General features: G+C 40.5%; 1 protein-coding gene across 6 annotated transcripts in view; it reads left to right on the forward strand.

Annotated features, from left to right (window-relative positions):
* The window catches only part of PIMREG (PICALM interacting mitotic regulator), a 129,949-nt gene that overhangs the window by 94,159 nt on the left and 12,658 nt on the right, over positions 1 to 23,132 (forward strand). For 2 of the 6 annotated variants that reach the window (XM_033922832.1, XM_033922834.1), the window contains exons 2-4: positions 15,004 to 15,321; positions 19,209 to 19,570; positions 21,828 to 21,923. In XM_033922832.1, coding sequence (XP_033778723.1) covers positions 15,031 to 15,321; positions 19,209 to 19,570; positions 21,828 to 21,923 — 749 coding nt within the window. In that variant the 5' untranslated portion in view covers positions 15,004 to 15,030. The other 4 variants (XM_033922833.1, XM_033922831.1, XM_033922830.1 and 1 more) reach the window with 4 other exon arrangements.

Here is a 23,132-nt window from a genome sequence, read left to right on the forward strand (position 1 = left end):
GGAGGCTGTTATAGGGGAAAACACCCTCCAGGGATTCAAAACAAAGTTAGACAAGTGCCTGCTGAACCAGAACATACGCAAGTAAGGCTAGACTCAGGGCACTGGTCTTTGACCTAAGGGCCGCTGCGGGAGCGGACTGCTGGGCGCGATCGACCACTGGTCTGACCCAGCAGCGGCAATTCTTATGTTATTATGTTCTTGTCAGGCAGTCTTTTGATCATGATTCCTTTCATTCACGTTTACTGTCTCTACTTATCACCAGTATGGACTATTGTAATACTGTCGATGCAGGTGCCTCCTAGGTCAATTAAAAAAAACCAAAAACTGCAATACAAGACCTTTTCCCACAAAACAAAGATCTAGGGCTCCTTTTACGAAGCCGTGTTAGCGGTTTTATCACACCGCGATGTTTTATCACGCGCTAGCCGAAAAACTATCGCCTGCTCAAGAGGAGGCGGTAGCGGATAGCACGGTCAGCAGTTCAGCGCATGCTATTACACACGTTAAACCGCTAACGCGGCTTTGTAAAAGGATCCCCTAATTGTCTTATAGATTATAAACCATAAAATTATACCCCCGATATTCAGCCGGTGGCAGTCAGCAATTTTTTTAAACACTAATTAGAACATAAGAACATAAGAAGCGCCATCTCCGGATCAGACCTTCGGTCCATCAAGTCCGGCGATCCGCACACGCGGAGGCCCTGCTAGGTATACACCTGGCTTATTTTATAGCCAACCATATCTTTATATGCCTCTCTCAAGGAGATATGCATCTAGTTTGCTTTTGAAGCCTAGGACTGTCGATTCCGCAATAATCTCCCCTGGGAGAGTATTCCAGATGTCAACCACTCTCTGTGTGAAGCAGAACTTCCTGATATTAGTCCTGGACTTGCCCCCCCTTAGCTTCATTTCATGTCCTCTTGTCCGTGTCAAATTGGACAATGTAAATAATCTTCTCTGCTCTATTTTGTCGATTCCTTTCAGTATTTTGAAGGTCTCGAGTGCATAATTGTCGCTGGCTAAATTATGCACTCATATTCAGTGCCAGGCCATACATAAATCTGGGTGGCTTGGTCACCAGGAGCTTATGCAAGCTTGGCCAATATTCAGCTACGGTCTCATAAGAGTTATGCAGGCCCCAGCTGGGCCTTTCAAAAAGGTTGCCACAACCTCTCACAGCAGCTTCTAGTACTACAATACATGTATTTACAAGTATGAAAGAGTAAACAAATTGTCATGTTCTGAAAGGATTCCTGCATTTTATTTATTTAAAATACTTATACCCCACGTATCGCATTATCTATGTGGATTACAATATATACATACCTAAACCAAACAAATATGTCAAAATAATGAAGAAAAAAAAAATAAAAACAAATTTACATAATTAAAACATCCCAAAATACATAATATCTACCACTAAAAATATCTCAAGGTACATAAACTAAGTGCCCTCCGGATGTATGTTACTAGAAGAAGGGCTCTCTCTGTGGCTTTCTTTTCTTTGTACTGCAATAGGTTTTCCTAAGATGTTTTAAGGGAAGAGACAATCTTCTTGCAGGGGGTGACAAGACAAAAGTGCGCGAGACAACAAGCGACAACAATACCGAGCAGACAATCGAGACAATCACGCGCAGGACATCAGAGAGCTGGATTTAAACTGAATTTTAAAGTGCTCCAAGAGGGGGTGGGGTGGAACCCCCCACTTAAGTTAGTAATGCTGCTGCTGCCATTGGAGGGGGGCATGTGGGGGGAAACCCCCTTCATTACAGAGGAAATTGACGTTTTTCCCTAAAAAGGAAAAAATGCCTCTTTTCTCTATAATGGGGGGTTCCCCCCCCCCACATCCCCACCTAACGGCAACGTAAACAGTATTAACTACGGGGGTTCCTTTCCCAAACCCCCCCTCGGAGCACTTTAAAATTAAGTTTAAGTCTGGTGCGCTAATGTCCTGTGCGCGATTGTCTGCTCAGTATTGTCGGCGCTTGATTGTCCTGCGCATTTTTGACTATGAACTCTTGCAGGGACATGTTTGATTTTAACCCAAAGGAGACCCAGTGTATACAGATTTATTTCAAGCTATTCATTACACTATTCCTGAAAATCCAAACGGTTAGGGGTGTACATAAAAGAATCGGCGGTCAGGCTAATTTTCAGGTTGAAGAAATACGATCATGTAACACCGTCCTATCGAGTGCTGCACTGGTTGCCGATGGAGGCACGTGTAAAGTTTAAGTTTGGTTGTTTTTGTTTTAAGGTTTTATTTGGTTTAGCTCCTAAATACGTAACTGAGCTTTTCTCCTTTGCAACCAACAGACATAAGAGAAGCTTACATTTGAATTTTATTTTTCCACAGGTTAGAGGATGCAAACTTAAAAAATATCAACATCATCTTTTTTCATATCAGGCACCATTATGGGGCAAAGATTTAGAGCAATTGCTTCTGCTTACTGATACGTAAGGGGAATTCAGGAGACATCTAAAAACATATTTGTTTTTGAAGTACATAGGTAGCTGATTTGTAAAAACTTTTTATGTAATCCTCAGAACTTTTTAGGGTTTTAGTTACTGGCTTTTAACTTTTCAGTTTTATTCATTTTTTTAACTATTGTAAACCGCATAGAACTTTACGGTCTTGCGGTATATAAACTGTTTATTATTATTATTAACAACTCTCAATTCTTGCATTCTTCTTTCTTCTTTCTCATGAGAGTCCTGTTTTTTGATTGTCGGAGACCAGATCTGGTCATGAAGGGCATAGAGAAAGTGGAGAGGGACAGATTCTTCAAACTTTCAAAAAATATAAGAACGAGAGGGCATTTGGAAAAGTTGAAAGGGGATAGTTTTAAAACAAATGCTAGGAAGTTTTTCTTCACCCAACGTGTGGTGGACACCTGGAATGCGCTTCCAGAGGGCGTGATAGGACAGAGTACGGTATTGGGGTTCAAGAAGGGATTGGACAAGTTTCTGTTGGAAAAAGGGATAGAGGGGTATAGATAGAGGATTACTGCAAAGGTCTTGGACCTCTTGGGCCACCGCGTGAGCGGACTGCTGGGCAAGATGGACCTCAGGTCTGACCCAGCGGAGGCACTTCTTATGTTCTTATAATCACATGAATATACATGAAATATTTTTCTGTGCACTGAAGATCTCATGAACCCTAGCTGAAATCTAGTACAAGATCTGTTAAAAAAGTTCCAAGACACTTTGAATTGCGTACCAACAGGAAGTTCTTTTGAGATGTTAGGTGGCGTTGAGTAGCTTGAAACCTCATGAGTAACCACCTTTTTTTCTGTTTGTTGATATCTGTTCTCGTGTCCAAGCTACAGCAGTTTTTGTGAAAGTGTGTTTTCGGGATTGGCTATTTTTCATCATGTGCGACCTCAATGAGCAGCGCTAAAGTGTGAAGTTCTGTTTTAAATTGGGTAAGACCGCTAGAGAAGCTTATGAAATGTTGAAAATGTCTTATGGGGAACGTGTCATGAGTTATGGAAGGTGTTCTGAATGCATCAAAATTCACAAATTTTGTGCAAAAATGTGATGACAGCTCTTCCCCAGCCACCTTATTCTCCTCGCTTGGCCCCTGCTGACGTCTTGTTCCCTAAACTTAAATCCATGCTGAAAGGAAAGCGATTTGACACCATTGAAGACATAAAGCAAAATTCAATGTAGCAACTTTTGGCAGTTCCTGAAGATGCATTTAAGGACTTCCAGAAGTGGAAATGATGTTGGGAAAAGTGTATACATATGGAAGGGGACTCAGTGGAATAAGTTGTAAGATTGTTTAATAAAATCAATCCTGGAACTTTTTGAACAGACCTTGTACATGCAAATACCACATATGTGTATACACTGCAGAAAGCACGAAAGAAAGCTTATTTAGGACTGGGCTGGAAAACATGGAAAGCATGAGTCTACAATTTCTTGTAAATAATATTGTACTGTGCAATAATGGCTTCCAAAAAGGATTTAACACACTTTATTTTAAAACAAGACTACACCATACAGTATGTCTATGAGAGCTAGATAAGTCAAAGGTTTGTACCACTGTATATCTGCCCCAAAATGCTTAGGATATCTAGCCCCAAATTGTTTTAAGCATTTGAGAAAGTTGTGGAGAATTAGAATTCAAGAAGAAAATACAATATTCTTACATTTTCGCACAAGTCTATTAGATTCCTTTTACATATGTATATATTTATTTTGTTTTCCGTGGGGCAGGGGGACTGTTTTGAAGAGCATGTTGACTGAAGTTTCACAGATCTTTCTGAGAGATACAGTCCAAGGTCTTCAATCTAAATGCAAAGGAGCTTGCTTTCTTCACAGACCAAACTTTGGCCTCATCCCATCATGTTGTGAATACAAGTAATGAATACAACAAACACATCACATTGTAAAATCCTTTTTATCTTCCCAAAATGTAATGTAACTTGGCTGCAAAGAAGTCATGAAATGAATTACGTTGTTTTCTAACCACGCTGTCCGGAACTGCTCAGCATAATTATCATCAACTTTTCAATTCACTGGATATATCTATAAATAAGTCACAAAATAAGAATCATAATCTTCAGAATACCCGTTCAAAATACATGTATTCAAACATGCTGTCTGTGGCCAGTGTGATACTTTGGAACGCCTTGCCTGGCATTCTGCAATTCTGTGCGGGGAAGATCAATTTTAAGAAAATGTTAAAAACGCAGCTTTTTGTCAATGCCTTCCTATGCTAAGGTTTCAGTAGTCTCTTCAGTTTCAAGATATAGGGCTCCTTTTATAAAGCCGCATTAGGGCCTTAACGCGCGGAATAGCGCTCGCTAAATTGCCGCACGCACTAGCCACTACCGCCTCCTTTTGAGCAAGTGGTAGATTTCTGGCTAGTGTGCGCTAATTCGGTGCGTGCAATAAAACCACTAGCACAGCTTTGTAAAAGGTGTAAAAGGAGCCCATAGTGTTAAGAATATTTTTGCCTTGAATGTAATATTCAATGCTTTTCTGTATTGTATTCAATGGAATTATGATTTAATAATACTTGTATTGATATTATGATTTGATAATGTTTGTTTCATATGTTTAGCGACTAAAGGATGATCAGGATAATATGTATGTAGCCAATGTGTAAACCGCATAGTTTTATGCGGTATATAAATTGTTAAATAAATAAACAGAACAGAATTAAATATCAAAAGTCCGCTCTCTTCTGGAGACTGGGAGATAACAAGAACTCAGAGCATAAATCAACAAACAAAACAGGTGGAGAAAAAGGCCTCAGTTAAAGTCCAAAAGGACTAGGGAATGCTAATATTCACGTACATATTTCAGTACTAGCCAAGTAAACCAACCCGTAACGGTCACAGGCCATAAAAAAACTCCACTTGTTATTTCTAAATAATATAGGGTGTCTTTTACTAAGGCGCGCTAGCCGATTTAGCGCACACTAAATGCTAGTGCATTTAGTGCCAATCTGTCGATCAAATCAGGGAAGATTCCAGAAGACTGGAAAGTGGTGAATGTTATACCGATCTTCAAGAAAGGTTCGAAGGGAGATCCGGGAAACTACAGACCAGTGAGTATGGCTTCGGTACCGGGAAAGATGGTAGAGGCGCTGATAAAGGACCACATCATCGATCACCTTGACGGACACAAACTAATGAGGATCAGCTAGCACGGCTTCAGCAAAGGAAGAGCTTGATTGACAAACTTACTGCTCTTCTTCGAAGGAGTAAATGGGCAGATGGACAAGGGACCCAGTCGACATCATATATCTAGATTTTCAGAAGGCATTCAACAAGGTTCCACAAGAACGTCTAATTTGAAAAATTGTGAGCCATGGATTTGAGGGTGATATACTCACATTGATTAAAAACTGGTTGGCGGATAGGAAACAGAGATTGGGGGTAAATGGACAATACTCGGACTGGAAAAGCGTCACGAGTGGAGTGCCGCAGGGTTTGGTCTTTGGTCTGTGTTCTTCAACATATTTATAAATGACCTAGAAATGGGCACGACGGGTGAGGTGATTAAATTTGCAGACGATACAAAGTTATTCAGAGTAGTGAGGACACAGAAGGATTGTGAAGACCTACAAAGAGACATAAATATGCTCAAGGAATGGGCCACAAAATTGCAAATGAGGTTGAACATGGATAAGTGCAAGGTGATGCATGTCAGTAACAAAAATCATATGCACGAATACAGTGCGGTGGCAAAAAGAGCAAACAGAATGCTATGAATGATTAAGAAGGGGATCACAAACAGATCTGAAAGGGTTATCATGCCGCCATAACAGGACATGGTACGCCCCCACCTGGAATACTGCATCCAACACTGGTCGCCGTACATGAAAAAGGACATAGTACTACTCGAAAGGGTGCAGAGAAGAGCAACAAAAATGGTTAAAGGACTGGGGGAGTTGCCGTACAACGAGAGGCTAGATAAACTGGGCCTCTTCTTCCTTGAAAAGAGAAGACTGAGTGGGGACATGATCGAAATATTCAAGATATTGAAGGGAATTGACTTAGTAGAGAAAGAGAGATTGTTCATCCTCTCCAAGGTGAAGAGAATGAGAGGGCACTCGCTAAAGTTAGAAGGGGAACGATTCCGTACAAACGTAAGGAAGTTCTTCTTCACTCAGACAGTGGTAGAAACCTGGAATGCTCTCCCGGAGGCTGTTATAGGGGAAAGCACCCTTCTGGGATTCAAGACAAGGTTGGATAAGTTCCTATTGGAACAGAACATAAGGCTAGACTCAAATAGGGTACTGGTCTTTGACTTAAGGGCCGCCACGTGAGCTGGGCACAATGGACCACTGGTCTGACCCAGCAGCGGCAATTCTTATGTTCTTATAATGCATAGAGTACTGCCTCACCAACCCTAGGAATTACAGTCTATTTAGTGGTGTTAACAAGTCCTATGCATACAACAACCAGAACAGAAGAGTCACCTGTTAAAATGCAGCTGAAGGTTCTCTATAGGCAGCAGGATGGACAGTGTAGGCATGATCTCCAGAACTCAGAAAAAAACAAAATAATTCTTCCAAGCATGTGCAGCAATTAACATAGGTGTGGTAGTCCTTGTGACTGTTTGCTATAGTGCTCTAAGTCTAGCTTCTATACATACACCTTAGGAAGCAAGAGCAGAGAGAAAGCTTCCAGGTCTCCGAAGGCAGTGTGTTTACTTCACTCACGCTGCCAGTGGCCCGGAGAGTAAGAGCACGTACTTGTTTTGTATCTGGGCAATGGAGAGTTGTGTGGCTTGCCCAGAGTCACAAGCAGCTGCAGTGAAAATCAAACCCAGTTCCCCTGGTTTTCAGGCCACTTCACTAGCCATTAGGCTACTCCTCCAATCTACTGTATTAACCTTTGGTACAATAGCTGCTTTAGGCAAAAACAGGAAACTGCCTTTGGGCTGGGATATTTATGCCAGTTTAAATGCCCCTCAAAGTGATATACAGTATTCTCCCACCATTATCTCACAGGAACAAAGGAACCACTCTGGTTCTGAAAAATGTACCGTAAGTGGCACAAAAAGGTCACACTTAAATACTTTAGTGAACCATTGGAAAATTCTGCCATTTAAGGAATGCAGAACGTTATGGGTCTTTACACAAGAGAGAGTGGTGGATGAAGAAAAACATAGATTGAGTTTCAGTGATGGCACAAGGCAGAGGACTGAGCAGAGTATGAAGAGGGTAGGATAGAGTGTAGAGACAAAAGGGTGACATCAAGTAAGATGAACAGCTAAACATCAAAGGATAAGAATCCTGCACTGGAAGCCAATAGGATTCTTGAAACATAAGAAACAAAGCAATCGAGAGACTGAGGTTTGGGGGGGGGGGGGGGGAACAGAGAAGAAGTGCAGGAAGAGATCTTTAATATAAATGAATTAGCATCTTAGCAGCTGGAGTGGTGAAATGGAAATAGTTCCATGAGAGGCTGAGTGATTGGAAGCTGCAGGATTTGGCAGTGACAAAAAAACAAGGGTAAAATGACAGCAATACAAGATTCTTAGAAGGCTTTGTGGTGCAATCAGTAGGTCGCTTGTCTACTGAAGCTACAACTTGACTTGAAATTCTGTGCTGGGATTTCTGTAAAGCAGCTGGCCTGTGACCAACTCAACCATCCATGTACTTTTGGTTGGTAAATGAGTACTCAGGCTTAGCAAGTGGGTAAAGATGAATGGGGAAGACCTAGTCTGCCAAGAAATCATTGTGGCTCTCTTAAGTAATTAAGAACTTAGTAATTGTTTTTACCTTTACAAGATTCTTAAGAGAAGGGCAGAGATATTTTTGGATTGTGAACCCTTTTACACAAAACATGTGTCAGTAAATGAGTTGAAACTGTCATTAAAAAATTGATCACAATATGCTTTCTGAGAGCTGACAACCAAGAGACAACTATATGAAACAATGCTCTCCTCCTGCTGCCAAGATAGATTGGGGGCAGAGGTAATCGGGGTTTATTTATTTAAGGCATTTGATATATTGCCTATAGACCAGGGGTGGGCAAACTTTTTGACTCGTGGGCCACAATGGGTTTTTTAAATTTGACAGAAGGGCCGGATCAAGAGTATCTTTCTATCCCTCCCATCCCCCTGTGCAGCAGAACCCTTGCCCAGCTTCTATCCTTCCCTCTCTCCCATCCCTCATGCAGCAAAACCCTTGAGCCCCCGCCGCACAGAAGAACCCCCGCTGACCCTCCATCCTTCCCTCCTATCTGAACCCCACCGACCGCAAGCCCCACATACCTCCCTCCAGAGCAGCGTCGGGCCAGCAGCACTCTAAACAGGCTGCTTTGCGGCCTTCTCTTATTGGGGCTTTCCATGTGCTACGTGCGTTGACATCATTGGTGATGCGGCATAGGGAATTCACCTGATTAAGAGTGCTGCTGGCCCGACGCTGTTCTGGAGGTAGGTATGTAGGGCTTGCAGTCGGCAGGGTTCGTATGGTTGGTGGGCCGGATTAAAAAACTAAACGGGCCGTAGTTTGCTCATGTCTGCTATAGACAAACACATTACAACAGTTTATAATATTGTTGAAGAAGACTGTGGACAGCAAATTTGACAAAGGAAACAGAATTATAATTGCTCAAAAAGAATGGACATGTAAGGAAACATTTACAGGAGCCTGAAAAGAAAATAGAGCTCACATAGTTTCAAGTTTAAATTTCAAGTTTATTTAAATTTGATGAATCGCTTATTACATACTAAGCGAGTAACATTGAAAATATATGGTATACAACATTGAAATGTTTGGTATACATACTCTGCTGGCGAACCTCAGTCCATTTATGTATGAATCTATCACTTAATATGCCATCAAAATCACATAAGTGCTACTTTGTTGTTCACAAAATAATAGGAAGGAAAAAGAAAAATACAATCCAAAAGAGGGAAGAAAAAGTGTGAAAACAAGGAGAAATGGAGAGCTAAAAGGGATAAATCGAGGACCACATTCTCCAGCCTGGAGCTGCTGCCTTGGCATTTCTGCACATTCAAAGCCAGTGCAGTGATTTTCTCCCAAGTAAAGACTGAACTCTGTTAAAATCGCGTTATGCATGGTATGTCCTCCCAGTACACTGCTCCTTTTCAGGTATCTAGCTTGATTCATCAGTTCTGTAAAGACAGTGAACCGGTTAGGCCTTGCACCCATTTTTTTGTCAAAGAACCACTGCTTTTCAAATGCCAGGCTCGCCTTCAATCTCTCCGCGTCCATTGCTAGCAATGGGTGACATCAGCGCCAGACGCCGACTCCCGACTGCAGGAAGTTAGGGCGGGGAGGAGTCGTGAAAGAAAGGCTCGGTGGGCGGACCAATCAGAAAGGAGGAAAGGAAAAACTGTGCAGAGTTTGAACGCTGGCGGCTCTCAACAGACCGGAGCGGAGAAGAGGGCAGGAGTTGCGCGTGCTGAGGTGAGTTCAGGTGGAATAACGGTCGATGCGGGGGGAAGGGGGAGAGTCAGGGCTTACTGTTAACGACCGTAACCCGTTGCGAAGCTGAAGGGCGCGGGCGCAGTACGTTTCTTGCTTCTCTTCCCTTGCATGCAGGTATTAAAATTCAACCGGTAAATAAAGTCGAGCATCCCTTATCCTAAGAGGAATTGCGCAGTTTGGATTGTAAAACTGAGAGGAGAGTAGGATGGCTTTTATGGCATCGGGGGAACCGGTAGGTGGGGCACGAAGAAGGTAAAAGTCGGATTCTCCGGATGGCACCAGTTCTGGGCCGGATTCTCTAATATCACCGATAAAATCCGATGGGTCGCTGTCGCAGCCGTAAATGTAACGATTTTAAAAAGACAAGTCCTTTTTGAAGAACAGCACATGCAAAACATGTACCATAGGAATTTCTACTACTGTTCTTCATCCTTTTAATCTGTTCTGTATATCTGCTGTAAATGAAGTTGTAAACTTGTAACCCGTTCTGGGCTCTTCTGTCCTGTTTTTAAAAGTTCTTTTCTATATATTGTATATTTGTAAACAGTGTGGACCTGTCGTAAGAACAAGCGGTATAACAAGTTTTAATAAAACATAAACACTATTGTTAGGAAGGATTTCCAGTTTTTAATGTCTGGAGTGGGTTATGTAGCTGATGCTCTGTGTCATGAGTAAAATGCTTTAGTCCATTTCCACCCGCTGGATGCTGTGGATCAGGCAAAGGTTGTGGGGGATTTCTCCAAGGTGAAATTTTTTTCCAGCTGTATGGCATGATAAAGTAGCCAGGTGGGGCGGGGCGGGACGGGGGAATTTGGTGGTTAGAATAGGGTCATTAAATCCAGTGGCATTCCTAGTATATATGACAGCCAGTGCTGATCATTTTTTTTAAGAACCCCCTTCTCTCTATAAAAAAGTAATTTTTAGTAATAATCCATTTGTCACACAACAAGGGTGCACCTAGGAAAAGGCAGCATCTTAAATACTGCAGTGAGCACTAGAACACCAACACACGCATTGTAAAAGTAAACAAGCCAGATCCTGCACCATCAATTGATCCTGTACAGTCGATGCTAACAGAAAACCATGTTCTTTTCATACACAAAAAACACAGAAACACCCTCGCCCAATATGGAATAATCGCAAACTAAAAATAGAAATGTAGACAAAAGTTAAACTGAAACGCCAAGAAATCAGACTGCATACAATGCAACACCACAGATGATATTTTGCTTCATTTGAAAAATCCTGAATTGACTACCCCTCATTTACTGGAATTGATTGATAGATTTGGTAAATTTTCCGGATATAAGATAAACTGGAGTAAATTGGAGGTTCTTCCATTGAATGTACACTGTGTAAAAAGTTTATTTGATCCATTCCCATTCCTTTGGAAGGAAGAGGGTATAATGATTCAAAGAACATTGGAAGACACAATGACAGTAAATGAAAAATCTTTATTGTTAAAGGTTAAAAAATGTGTGAGCATTGGAATCCATTACATCTTTCTTGGTGGGGGAGAGTCCAAATCATCAAAATGATGATTTTGCCTGTGGTTTGTTACCAAATGAGTATGTTACCGGTTTATTTTCATAATTCTTTTTTATAAAAAACTGAATGGATTTCTTCCAAAATTTCTTTGGCTGGGTAAAACTGCTAGAATAGCCTTAGTATTTTTTCAAAAGTCACAATCGGCAGGAGGGGTAAATTTTCCAAATTTCTATAGATATCAAGCACTTATTTTGCGTCAGGGTATAGAAACAGAGTACGATGGCAGATAAGGGCCGGCGGCCCAACAAGTCTGCTCACTCTAGAATCCCCTCTCCCACGAGAATCCATCTTTTAAGCATAACTCTATAGCAACCCCATATGTTTGTCCCATCGTCTCTTGAAGTCGAGCATGTTGCTGGCCTCGACCACTTGGCGTGGAAGACCATTCCATCGATCAATCACCCTTTCGGTGAAGAAGTATTTCCTGGTGTCACCATGAAATCTCCCCCCTTTAAGTTTTAGCGGATGCCCTCTTGTCGCCGTGGGACCCTTGAGAAAAAAGATTTCTTCCTCCACTTCAATGCGGCCCGTGATGTATTTGAATGTTTCTATCGTGTCCCCCCTTTCTCTGCGCTCTTCGAGAGAATATAAGCGTAGTCTGGCCAGACGTTCCTCATAAGGAAGATCTTTAAGTCCTGAGACCATCTTAGTGTCCATTCTCTGGATTGACTCCATTCTCTTTACATCCTTTTGATAATGTGGCCTCCAGAACTGGACACAGTACTCCAGGTGAGGTCTCACCATGGATCTGTACAATGGTAGTATGACTTCAGGCTTTGATGAAGCTCCTTCTGATGCAACCCAGCATTTGTCTAGCTTTTGCTGAGGCTTTTCTCCACTTGATTTGCAGCTTTCATATCGTCCCGGATGAGTACTCCCAAGTCCCTTTCTGCAGTAGTTCTTGTTAAGTTTTCACCGTTCAAGGTGTATGTTCTGCATGGATTACTCTTTCCAAGATGCATTACTTTACATTTTTTGGCATTAAAGTTTATTTGCCAAGTACTGGACCATGTATTAGATCCTTCCTGAACTCATGGAGAATCTGCCAGATTGGTTGATACTAGAAAGTCATCTTCTGGCCCCCTTACGTCTGAGCCATATTTTGAGTATCAAGCTTCCTAGAATATATTAGGATAATGTTATTCTTCGTTCTACCTGGAGTACATTAAAATATATAAACACCTTAATGACCATTCCAATACAACAATCTATGTGTAAATCCCTATGGTTAAACTCCAAGATATAAATTGGCGAGTCCAAAATCCTCTGGAAACATTGGTTGCAGGCAGGCATATGTACTCTTGATGACGTAATTTCAAATGAGGAAACTGCTAAATTTATTACAATTGCAACAATCATTTGGCATTTCAAAATCTCAAGGTTGTAAGTGGTTGCAGTTGAAACGGGCCATTCAGAAAGGGTTCCCTGATTGGCGTAACTTTAAAAATCAATATAGCTTGCCAGGTCTGTTTCCAGGCAGATTTTCAAGGAGATCAGACCTCCAAGTGGCATAAATTAATATCTGAATATTAGAATAAAAAACCAAAAAGAAGCTTAAAAGATATTTGGAGCATTGAGATAAAGCAACAGATTTCTGCTACTCAATGTCCACGGATTTGGACTTGGAGGATGAGATGTACAGCGTCAGCATCTATGAGACAAACTTAGGGCTCCTTTTACTAAGGTGCGCTAGTGTTTTTAGCACGCACTGCCCCCTGCGCTATGTGTAAAAACTAACACCAGCTCAATGGTGGCGTTAGCATGCAGCGCGTGCTTAAACCGCTAGTGCGGCTTGGTAAAAGGAGCCCTTAGATTTTTTTTGTTATATAGAACTTTTTGGACTCCAGTTTGCAAAAGTTGGATAGTTCAAAGTCTAATAGATGCTGGCACTGTCATCTTGATGTAGGAACACTGGATCATCTGTTGTTTTACTGTCCATTGATACTCAATTTCTGGAAGTCTATTTGGGGGAAAATTAATAAGATATTGGAAGCTTCTATTCCACTGTCATATGATATTGTTTTATTTGGGACTTTATTGCAAACTAAAAGTCCAATTGATGCGAATAAAAACAGACTTCTTATGACGGGACTAGCTATGCAGTTAATAACAAGGAATTGGAAGAACTGGGACAGGCTGCATTTTCAGCCTCTTTTACAAAGCCACGCTAGCGGCTGCGCTGTGCTAGCGGCCCCGAAGCCCATAGAGATTTAAAGGGCTTCGGGGCTGTTGCTTCGCGGCTGTGTAAAAAAGGCCGTTTAACTTTTGGTGGGAAATTCTTTGCCAATATAATAAATATGAAAAAATGTATTCTGAACAATTGGGTCATAATAGTAAATTTAAAGAAGTATGGATTCCATTACCGAAATTTGTTAACACTGATTACTAGAATAAGCCTTTAATTCCTAAGTGATTTTCACACACATCCAGGGAGGGTGGGAGGAAGGGGGGAAAATATTTTGTATTATTTGTTTGGTTATAAATGATGTATATGGTACTACTTGATTGTATACTCTTTTTCACTTGCGGCCTCTTTTACAAAGCCGCGTCGCAACAGCCCTGAAGCCCTTTAAATCTCTATGGGCTTCAGGGCCGTCAGTGCAGCGTAGCCACTAGTGTGGATTTGTAAAAGAGGCCATTTATATTGTACTTGAAAATCAATAAATAATTTTTTTTTAAATGCTGGATACTGCTGTTTTTTTGTAAAGTATTAACTGAAGTATGCCATTTATCCAGCTTATTTCCCAACACAGAGATTTGAGTTTCATGATCTTTCACTTTTGGGGTTATATCTGAGGAAAACTGACACAATTTTTGCACTGTACCTTGTAAAGAGCACTCAAAGCTTCTGTAGTTTTTTTAACCAATGAATTCAGCTGTCTAAGATGTGTTAAGTTTTTACATATTCAGACGTGTTAAGGGATGGGGTGACTTCCCTATGAGGAAAAGCTAAACCAGCTAGGATTCTTCAGCTTGGAGAATCGATGACTCAGGGATGAAATGATAAAGTCTGACCATTGAGAGGAGGCACATAGAGAAGCACGTTTTTTCTTTTCATCAGTAGGAACTGAATCTAGGAACTGATGGGTTATGACTGTCTATCAGCAGGTGGGGATAAAGGACAAACTGAACTCTGTCATCTAGGGTGGTATGCATTCTGATTAGTTAGTATCTTGTCTTTCTCAGCAGGCAGTGCACTGTCTCTCATGAACTCCTGGTTTCTGCTTTTTTAGCTCCTGTTCTGGTTTCCTAGTTAGTTGAAATTAGGGGTATTTAGGCTGACATGCTTACTCTAGGGGTACACCTGGGGTGCCCCCTCCCACACCAATTCCCTCTCTTGCCGCTTCTATTCTTCCTCATAAAAAAGCAGGGATGAATGCAGTTATTCTGCTGCTGCTGTGTTTATAGGAGGAGGATTACTTCAGCTGGCTTTTTCTTTCTTGTTAATTTAATAGGCCAAGTAATGTTATTTTGTGCACCATTCTATCACTGAATGTGTTTGTTAAAAATCTAATAATTTCTTATTCCTAGAAAAAGAATTTGCTACGAGACATAAAGATGACATCTCCATTTCCAAATGTTGGAGTCGCTGTTAATTGGAGAACTCATCAGGTTCTGGAAAACTTTGATGAGAATGACAGCCCCAAACCTGATAAATTTAAAAAGATTACTTCTTCAAGCTCCCTGAACACCATCCGAATGTCTGTTAGAAAACGACTGCCTTTAAAGCAACTGGATATCAAAATTGATGAAAACCTAACTTGGGAGAGCTTAGAATCAAAAGGGAAACAGCTTCCTTTAAAGAAGATGACCAGAACCACCAAAAATGCTTTTGGTTCTGTTTCTCAGGTAATTTATATCCATATAACAAACGAACTGTATTCGTTATACTTGGTTCCCAATGAGTTTGTCATTCATAGGGTTAAGACTATGTACATCAGTGTATCGCAAGCTATGTGCTGTGGCACACCAGTATGCCTCCTGAGGTTTCTGGTACGCCGCAACACACTGGCAAGGAGGAGAGTCGTCCACGCCTGCTGCCTGCCTACAGGATGTGCCTCTCGTGGTGAGAGGCACGTCCTGTAGGAAATCAGCCGGTGTGAACGACTGTCCTCCTGACCGGCGTCTCTCCTCTTCTCCCTGCACCTCCCTGTAACGGCGAGGTCACAGCAAGACGGGTCTCCGCGCATGCGCGTGACATTATCACATCGACTTCAGGGTGCTTTCTGGCCAGGGCACTGCATCTAGTGTGCCGCCGGCCGGAAAAGTTTATGGAACACTGGTGTACATGTAATTTTATTTCCTGGAGAAAATCCCATGTTCCTATCATCCTAGGCTGCAACATCCTGATTGATGAGTATTACCCTTCCTGTCAGAAGAGGGAGGTAGAGAAATAACCTTTCCTATGAGGGGGGGCTAAGTCCTTGACTTTGTAAAGAAAACAACAAACTATAGGATTGAAAATGTTTATTTACTCTAAGTGGATTTGATTTAAATCATGGTTTGCAACAGAAAAACTCATTCTTGCTGGTATGATCTTAATAATTAAAGCCAGATGAAAGATTCATTTTTTGAAAAATAACTTTTCAGATTAGTTTTAAAGTTATATTTTTAAAAATTACTCATTTAGTTATATTATTTGAAATACATTACAGAGATAAAGAATTATGAAATTATTTTGAGGTGAACTACCTCTAGTATAATAGGTTAATCATTCGTATTTGGACTTTTCTGCTGTACTTTATTGAAAGGAGAAAATTACCATTACCTTAATAACAATTTAAATGCAGTAGTTTTATTTAACCAAAACAATAACATTAGAGCATATGTGTTCTTGTATTTGTTTAAACATCCATGTTAACTAATGTGATTAAACAAAATACCTTTCAAAAAACTTATGCTGTGTTTTACCAAAACGGTGCTAGAGGTTTTTAGTGCAGGTTGAGATAAATGCTCTGACACTCATAGAAATTCTATGAGCACTGTAGCATTTACATCACCGGCCCATGCTAAAAACCTCTAGCACTGTTGAGTAAAAGGAGCCCTTAGACTATCATCCAGGTCCACATATGAAAAACTTAAAATACTGTCTTCTCTAGCTCACTTGTCTTCATCTTCTTGTTTGTTCAGTCTGGAAAAGAAAAACAAGCTTTCCTGCTTTACAGGTTCCATACGATTACTCAGTTTGGAATGAATGAGTCCAAAGGAAGAGAATATTATTTCTATGCCAGCAGAAGCAGCTCTAAATCTGAGTGCTTAATAAGTGACCTCCAGCAGTTCACTGGTTTGACTTCCTTTGGTTTGCCAATCATATATTTCCAGTGGAATACGGATGGTGTGCTTAACCAAGAGTTTTACATCTGCTCCTATGAGTCCATTGCAGGAGATACTGATCACTCTTTTCAGTACCACCTCCTTCTCTCTGATCTCTGCTGCCCCCAGTCAGTTATTTCTTTTGCAAGCGAGCCTGTAGGAGCAACTTTGATCTGCTTGGTCGTCTCTTTTGTTTTTCATGTATTTTCATGGGATTTTGTGTTCCTGTTCAGCTCCAGTGACTGCCTAGCCTGCATGAGAGGAGCAGTCTTTAGTCTGCAGCTGTTAGGTGGATCCCATGAGGACCTGCTCAAACAACCTTCTTGATCTGTGGAGCTCAGGAGTTCCTCCTGCTGTTTGCTCGCTCCTTGGCTTGATCAGGAGTGCTAGCGCAGGCTGTACAGGCACCAATTGTGTTTATTCAGAGCGCACACAATATCAGTTGCACTTTCCTCCCCCCCCCCCCCCCCTTTGCGGCTTTTGGAGGTCCCAAGAGTTCAGGCTTAGTTTGGCTCTGGCCTGACTGACAGCTGAAGAGTTAGCTTTCCTGGTGGCAGAGGTCCTCTCCTATTCCAGCTATCCTGAGAGGAGCTGTGGCATGCTGCAGCACATCTTCCCAGTGTCTGGTCTGTGAATAGGGATATCACAGGCCACAGGGCAATTTGCGAGGGGTCTAAAATTGTGTTTTTTTTAAGGTTATAATTTGTTGTAGCCTTATTCTTCCACCTCAGAAATCCTAAAATCTGGCCTTTAATGCTTCTATATCCCATTGGATATACATGGATATTTCCTCAGCATTCATTAGCTGTAGTAAACAGCTGCCAATCGTGTTGAAGGCTCATTTCACCAGAAGTGTGGCTTCATGGGTGGAATCAAGAGCGGTACCACCCAATAAGATTTGTAGGGCAGCTACATGGTCCACTTTTCTTATCTTTACAAAGTTTTACAAAGTGGTCGTGTCAGCACAGAAGCACTTTGCTTTCGGTTCCTCAGTGTTGATCACAGGCTCATTTGTCCCGTCATAGACTAGAGTGTCCCAGCTATAAGGAATTGGACGATGTTTGCACAGGAAGAGAGGCTTAGGTCCTTACCTGGATAATCCTCTTTCTTGTATAACAGCATATGATTCCTTACACCTCCACCCCCTCCCCCACCCCCAATGCCTGATGTCTGTGAAGCCTGCATTATTAGATCTCATTCTGGTGTGTGTTTTTAGCAGCTTGGCATGAGGCATCCAAAAAGGCGAGAAGGAACTTATTTGGGGGCTGTCAAACAAAAAAAAACAAGACTAGTTGGAGCACTCGGTTTTTGGAGAACTGTAGAAGTGTTAGTGCAAGTTTCACACTGGTGGTTTGTTTGGTTCCATCTTATTTATGTTATGTTGCAATAGTTGTTTGCTACTTTTTGTTTTACTGTTACAGGACAGATCAAAATTACAATGATCAGGGATTTTCTCGAGCCCCTCTTTAAGGGGTTCAAATACTTTTGTATGAACTGATGAGAGAGGGCACTGCCCAGAGAGACAGTGAGGTGGAGTTGAGAAAAAATGATTGATGTGTTCTGCAAGACTTGTGAATGGGGGTGCATTATGGTTTATTAATCTTGTTATACCACTCGTTCATTTCACTGGTCCAAGCGGTTTACAGAATACAATTAAATTTTTTTTTTAATTTATATATATATATATATAAATAAAAGAACCCCATTATTAAATAGGATAGACCTGACCCATGCAAACATACTAAGAAACATTCACTTACCAAAAAAAAACAAACCTCCATTGTTGAGCAGGATAAATCTAACTATACAAACAACAACCATACCAAAAAGCATTCACTCCTAAATAAAATCATAAAAATACCATTGAGCTTTAAAATTTCAGTCTAGACTGTTGACTGAAGATCAGGAAGGTATTTATGACTAGCAGTTGGTGGGGTTCGGATGGGAGGGAAGGATGGAGGGTCAGCAGGGGTTCAGTGGGAGAAGCGCTGCTGCCGGTGAATCCAGGGACTAGGGCTTATTTTAAGACCTACCCCCAAATCATGATAGTGCTAATTTTCAGGGTAGGTCTTATTTTCGGGAAAACACGGTAGAATAAAAGTACAATATAACCTTAGCATATGTTCTGCATTAATCCCAGTATAATCTTTAATGATTCTGCACTAATTTTGATGTTATATTATGAAACGTGGACAATCAAATGGGGGGAAAGGGAAGGGTGGAAGATAACAGGGGGAGTGTATTGATAATTGCAATAGGTAATTTAAAAATTTATTTTGAAGAAATGAAAGACATTTGATGAAAGGTTAATATGGTAAATTTAATATGTAACGATTATTTTATTGTATTATATTATTGGATATTTATTGGATTTCTTCAATAAAATGTTATTATATAAACAAATGATATTCATATTTTTACAGAAAATGCAAAAGACTTGCCAAAGTCCGAGTAAATATTTGTTGACTTCTCCTGCTAAGGCTAAAGGTATTGGCAAGCAAAACAGCTGCATTGACAACCGAGGAAATAAAAATACTTCATCTCGGACTCCTAGCCGTAAGACCAGCAAACTTATCCCTACTACCAACCAGTCCTCAAGTACCAAAGTTACACCCAGATCTAGTAAACGATTTTTCCTAAAACCAGATTCTAGGAAAGACCCAAAGCACTATGAAGACTGGAAATCTATCTCTCACTGGGTTGATAAAGATGGTCTTAGGAGATCTGTGAGAACAGCAGCACTGAAGAGCCCCTATTCATCACCTGCTACCATCACCAAGATAAGGCAAGTTCATAAAGTTAGTGTATGTGCGTGTCCTAAATTATGAAGATCCATTTTAGAAAGACTATTGAATTTGAAAATGAGACGTCCAGGTCATGACATGCTTTAACTTCTGACTTTGTTCTATTTGTTTTGTAAACCATTTTGAATGATTTTATTTTTTTTAAAAAGTGAAAATGTTTTAACAACCCTCTATTTTAAAATTGGCTCCACCTAACCTGAAGTCTTTTGTAAAATGTTTGCCTTTCATCCTGCTAAACCAGTTCAGACCAGTAGCTTTGGTCCTTGTACCAGCAAATTGAGGCAGAGAATCTGAACTTTTCCAGTGACATAACCTCCTTTTCTTTTCAATCAAATTGTGTAGCCCTATTCAAATTCTGTTATACTCCCTTATACCCCACCATCTCTCTCATATGCTGTCTTTTACAATTGTAAGCCGCTCGGGTATTTCCTTGATGTTCAAGATAGCAAGTATTAAATAAACTTGGAACTTGGTCAGGGTGGATTTGATTTAAATCATGGTTTTCTACAGAAAGACTTCTTGCTGGTATAATCTTAATATTCCGTGCACAAAGTCAATAACAAATATCCCTTAAATGTTGATGTATATGAGAGACTTCTTTATCACAAAACCCAATATTGTTGATATACTGTATATATGTATAAATGGATTTATGTCTTTTTGAGGCTAAAATACCTCAAGCGTTCACAGCTATCTGGATCTGGAAATTATCCTACCAGGACAACCTATTGTGAACTATCATTGGTCTTAATTGCCTTTTTTTTCAGCTCTCTTTTTTAAAAAAAAATTTTTAAATCTTTTGTTATATTTTATTTACTAATACCTAAAGTGATAGCGATCTGTCTTCTACTTCTCAGGACAGAATTACTATTTTCAATTCATTGCTCATATTAGTATTTATCAAGGCTTGCATAGGAGTGCCTGCCTTAATGGCCTGCAAGCAGGGTTTGGAGAATCTGCCTTCCTTAGAGTCCCCTGCCCCCTCCCAGCATATCTGAGCTTTTCATCTGCTCTGTGGGATTGCTTCCTGCTTAACCTACCAAATGGAATGTGACTTCCATTCTCAATAAAGCTTTCTTGGTTTTTCAGAGCTCACAAAGAGCACTTTGTTGGCGCTGTCTAATATCCAATACTTGGGTTTAACATAGTAGATGATGGCAGATGAAGACCCGAATGATCCATCTAGTCTTGTTGGGGGGGGGGGTTCCCCCCCCCCTTTCTTCTTAGCTATTTCTGGGCAAGAATCCAAAGCTCTGCCCTGTACTGTTCTTAGGTTCCAACTACTGAAGTCTCCGTCAAAGCTCACTCCAGTCCATCTACACCCTCCCAGCCATTAAAGCCCTCTCCAGCCCATCCTTCACTAAATGGCCATATACAGACGCAGACCGTGCAAGTCTGCCCAGCACTGGCCTTAGTCCTTCAATATTTACTATTATTTTCTGATTCTAGATCAGGGGTGTCAAAGTCCCTCCTCGAGGGCAGCAATCCAGTCAGGTTTTCAGGATTTCCCCAATGAATATGCATGAGATCTATTAGCATACAATGAAAGCAGCGCATGCAAATGGATCTCATGAATATTCATTGGGGAAATCCTGGAAACCCAACTGGATTGTGGCCCTTGAGGAGGGACTTTGACACCCCTGTTCTAGATCCTCTGTGTTCATCCCATGCTTTTTTGAACTGTGTCACAGTTTTCTTCACCACCTCTCTCGGGAATGCATTCCAGGCATCCACCACCCTCTCCGTAAAGAAGAATTTCCTTTGTATTCAGACTAATTCACTTTCTGTACAAGTGTTTGTTTACTTGGTATGTAATGATGAAAACTTATAAAAAAAATAATTTCCTTACATTGCTCTCAATGAATCTCCCACCCTTCAAACTCAAATGATGTCCTCTGGTTTTACCATTTTCCTTTCTCTGGAAAAGATTTTGTTCTATGTATGTCCAATTTTGTTCTCCCTATGTCCAATTTATCCTGCTGCCTACAAAGAAACCCTTCGGGGAACAGAAATTGTAAACTGTATGGGAGAGATGTTAACACTATACCTGAATATAACTTGCCTTTAGCTACCAATGAAATGGTGTGAACTAAAGCCAAGTGAACAATTTAACTGTTTAGACTTGCTAAACCTTTGCTAATAATTTTTCAGATTTATTTATTGAAGAAGTGATACCTAATTGTGTGATGATTTGTGTTGGCTTATGCTAACTTTTTTTATATATATATCATTTTGCAGGCAGTTTGATGTAGACTTAGAGAGTGTCTCCTTGGGCATCCACCAGCTGAAACGCCTCTCTCGAGTGTTTGATGATATCATTAATAAAAAAGAAAGGTAAGATGACAATAAGTTTGAACATTAATTAAGAGCTAGTGCCCATGTGGTGGATTAGCACACACTTGCGTTTTTATTGCTTCGGCTGTAAATTTATTGGAGTCTGGAGGCACCCAGAATGTTTTTCAAATTCTTTTTAACATGGTTTGAAACAAAGGACAGCAAAGCAGGTAATCTATACTACAGCCCTTAGGGAATAATTCTGTAAAATAGGCTCTAAAATTAACATGCATATGTGCACATATATGTGTAAATGCCAATAGCCACCTAAGTACTGCTATTAAAGAGAGATGTGTATTTTATGTAGTTCATATTTTGCAATTGGGCATACTCAAGTTTCAAGTTTATTAAAAATTTGATATACCGCCTATCGTACTTCTAGGCAGTTTACAATTTAAAAAAAATTTTAAAGAGATAAATCATTAAAAAGAAGGGAAACAGACAAGAGACAAACAAGACTGACTTAAACAAGAGGGTAGAGGGCTAGAAATCCATCATCACAAAGAAAGTAATTCAAATAAGAAAAAATACAAGATGGGGGGGGTCTCATCTGAAAAGCCGAAACTAGGAGAAATCAGGAAGCTGAAGTGAGAAAAAAACTTTAAAGATTAAAGGCATCCTTAAATAGGAATGTTTTCAGTTTTCCTTTAAATTTTTCCAGAGAATTTTCGTTCTGTAGCTTGATAGGTAATGAGTTCCAAACAGTCGATGCGGTAATGGCAAAATTTGTTGTACGAATAATGCTCACGATTTGGAGAGATGGAATGGAGAGTAGATTTTGTGACTGGGATCTGAGTAACCTGGAGGGGGTATATGGAATTAAGATGTTAAGAAAATCAGATTGATTGTTTTGAATTACTGGAAAAGTCAGAAGCGCAATTTTATAGGTTATTCTGTGGGGTATAGGGAGCCAATGTGCTTTTTTTAAGAGTGGCGTAATATGATCATATTTTTTGGCATTTTTGATAATTCTTATTGCAGTATTCTGTATGATTTGTAAGCGTCTGATCTCCTTCAGTGTAGGTAGTGTCTGGGCAGGACTCATGTAACTTAAAGTACTGTAATGTGTACACATCTCAGACAAGCATGAGCCTTTAATTATCACTGTAGCTGGTGCAATTGTGCCTAGTATAGGTGTACAGTACTCCCCCCGAAATTCGTGGGGGTTACGTTCCAAAAACCTGCGAATTTCAAAAAAACGTGAATACG

This window comes from Geotrypetes seraphini, chromosome 15 (assembly GCF_902459505.1).
Source record: "Geotrypetes seraphini chromosome 15, aGeoSer1.1, whole genome shotgun sequence".
In the NCBI taxonomy this organism is placed as follows: Eukaryota; Metazoa; Chordata; class Amphibia; order Gymnophiona; family Dermophiidae; genus Geotrypetes; species Geotrypetes seraphini.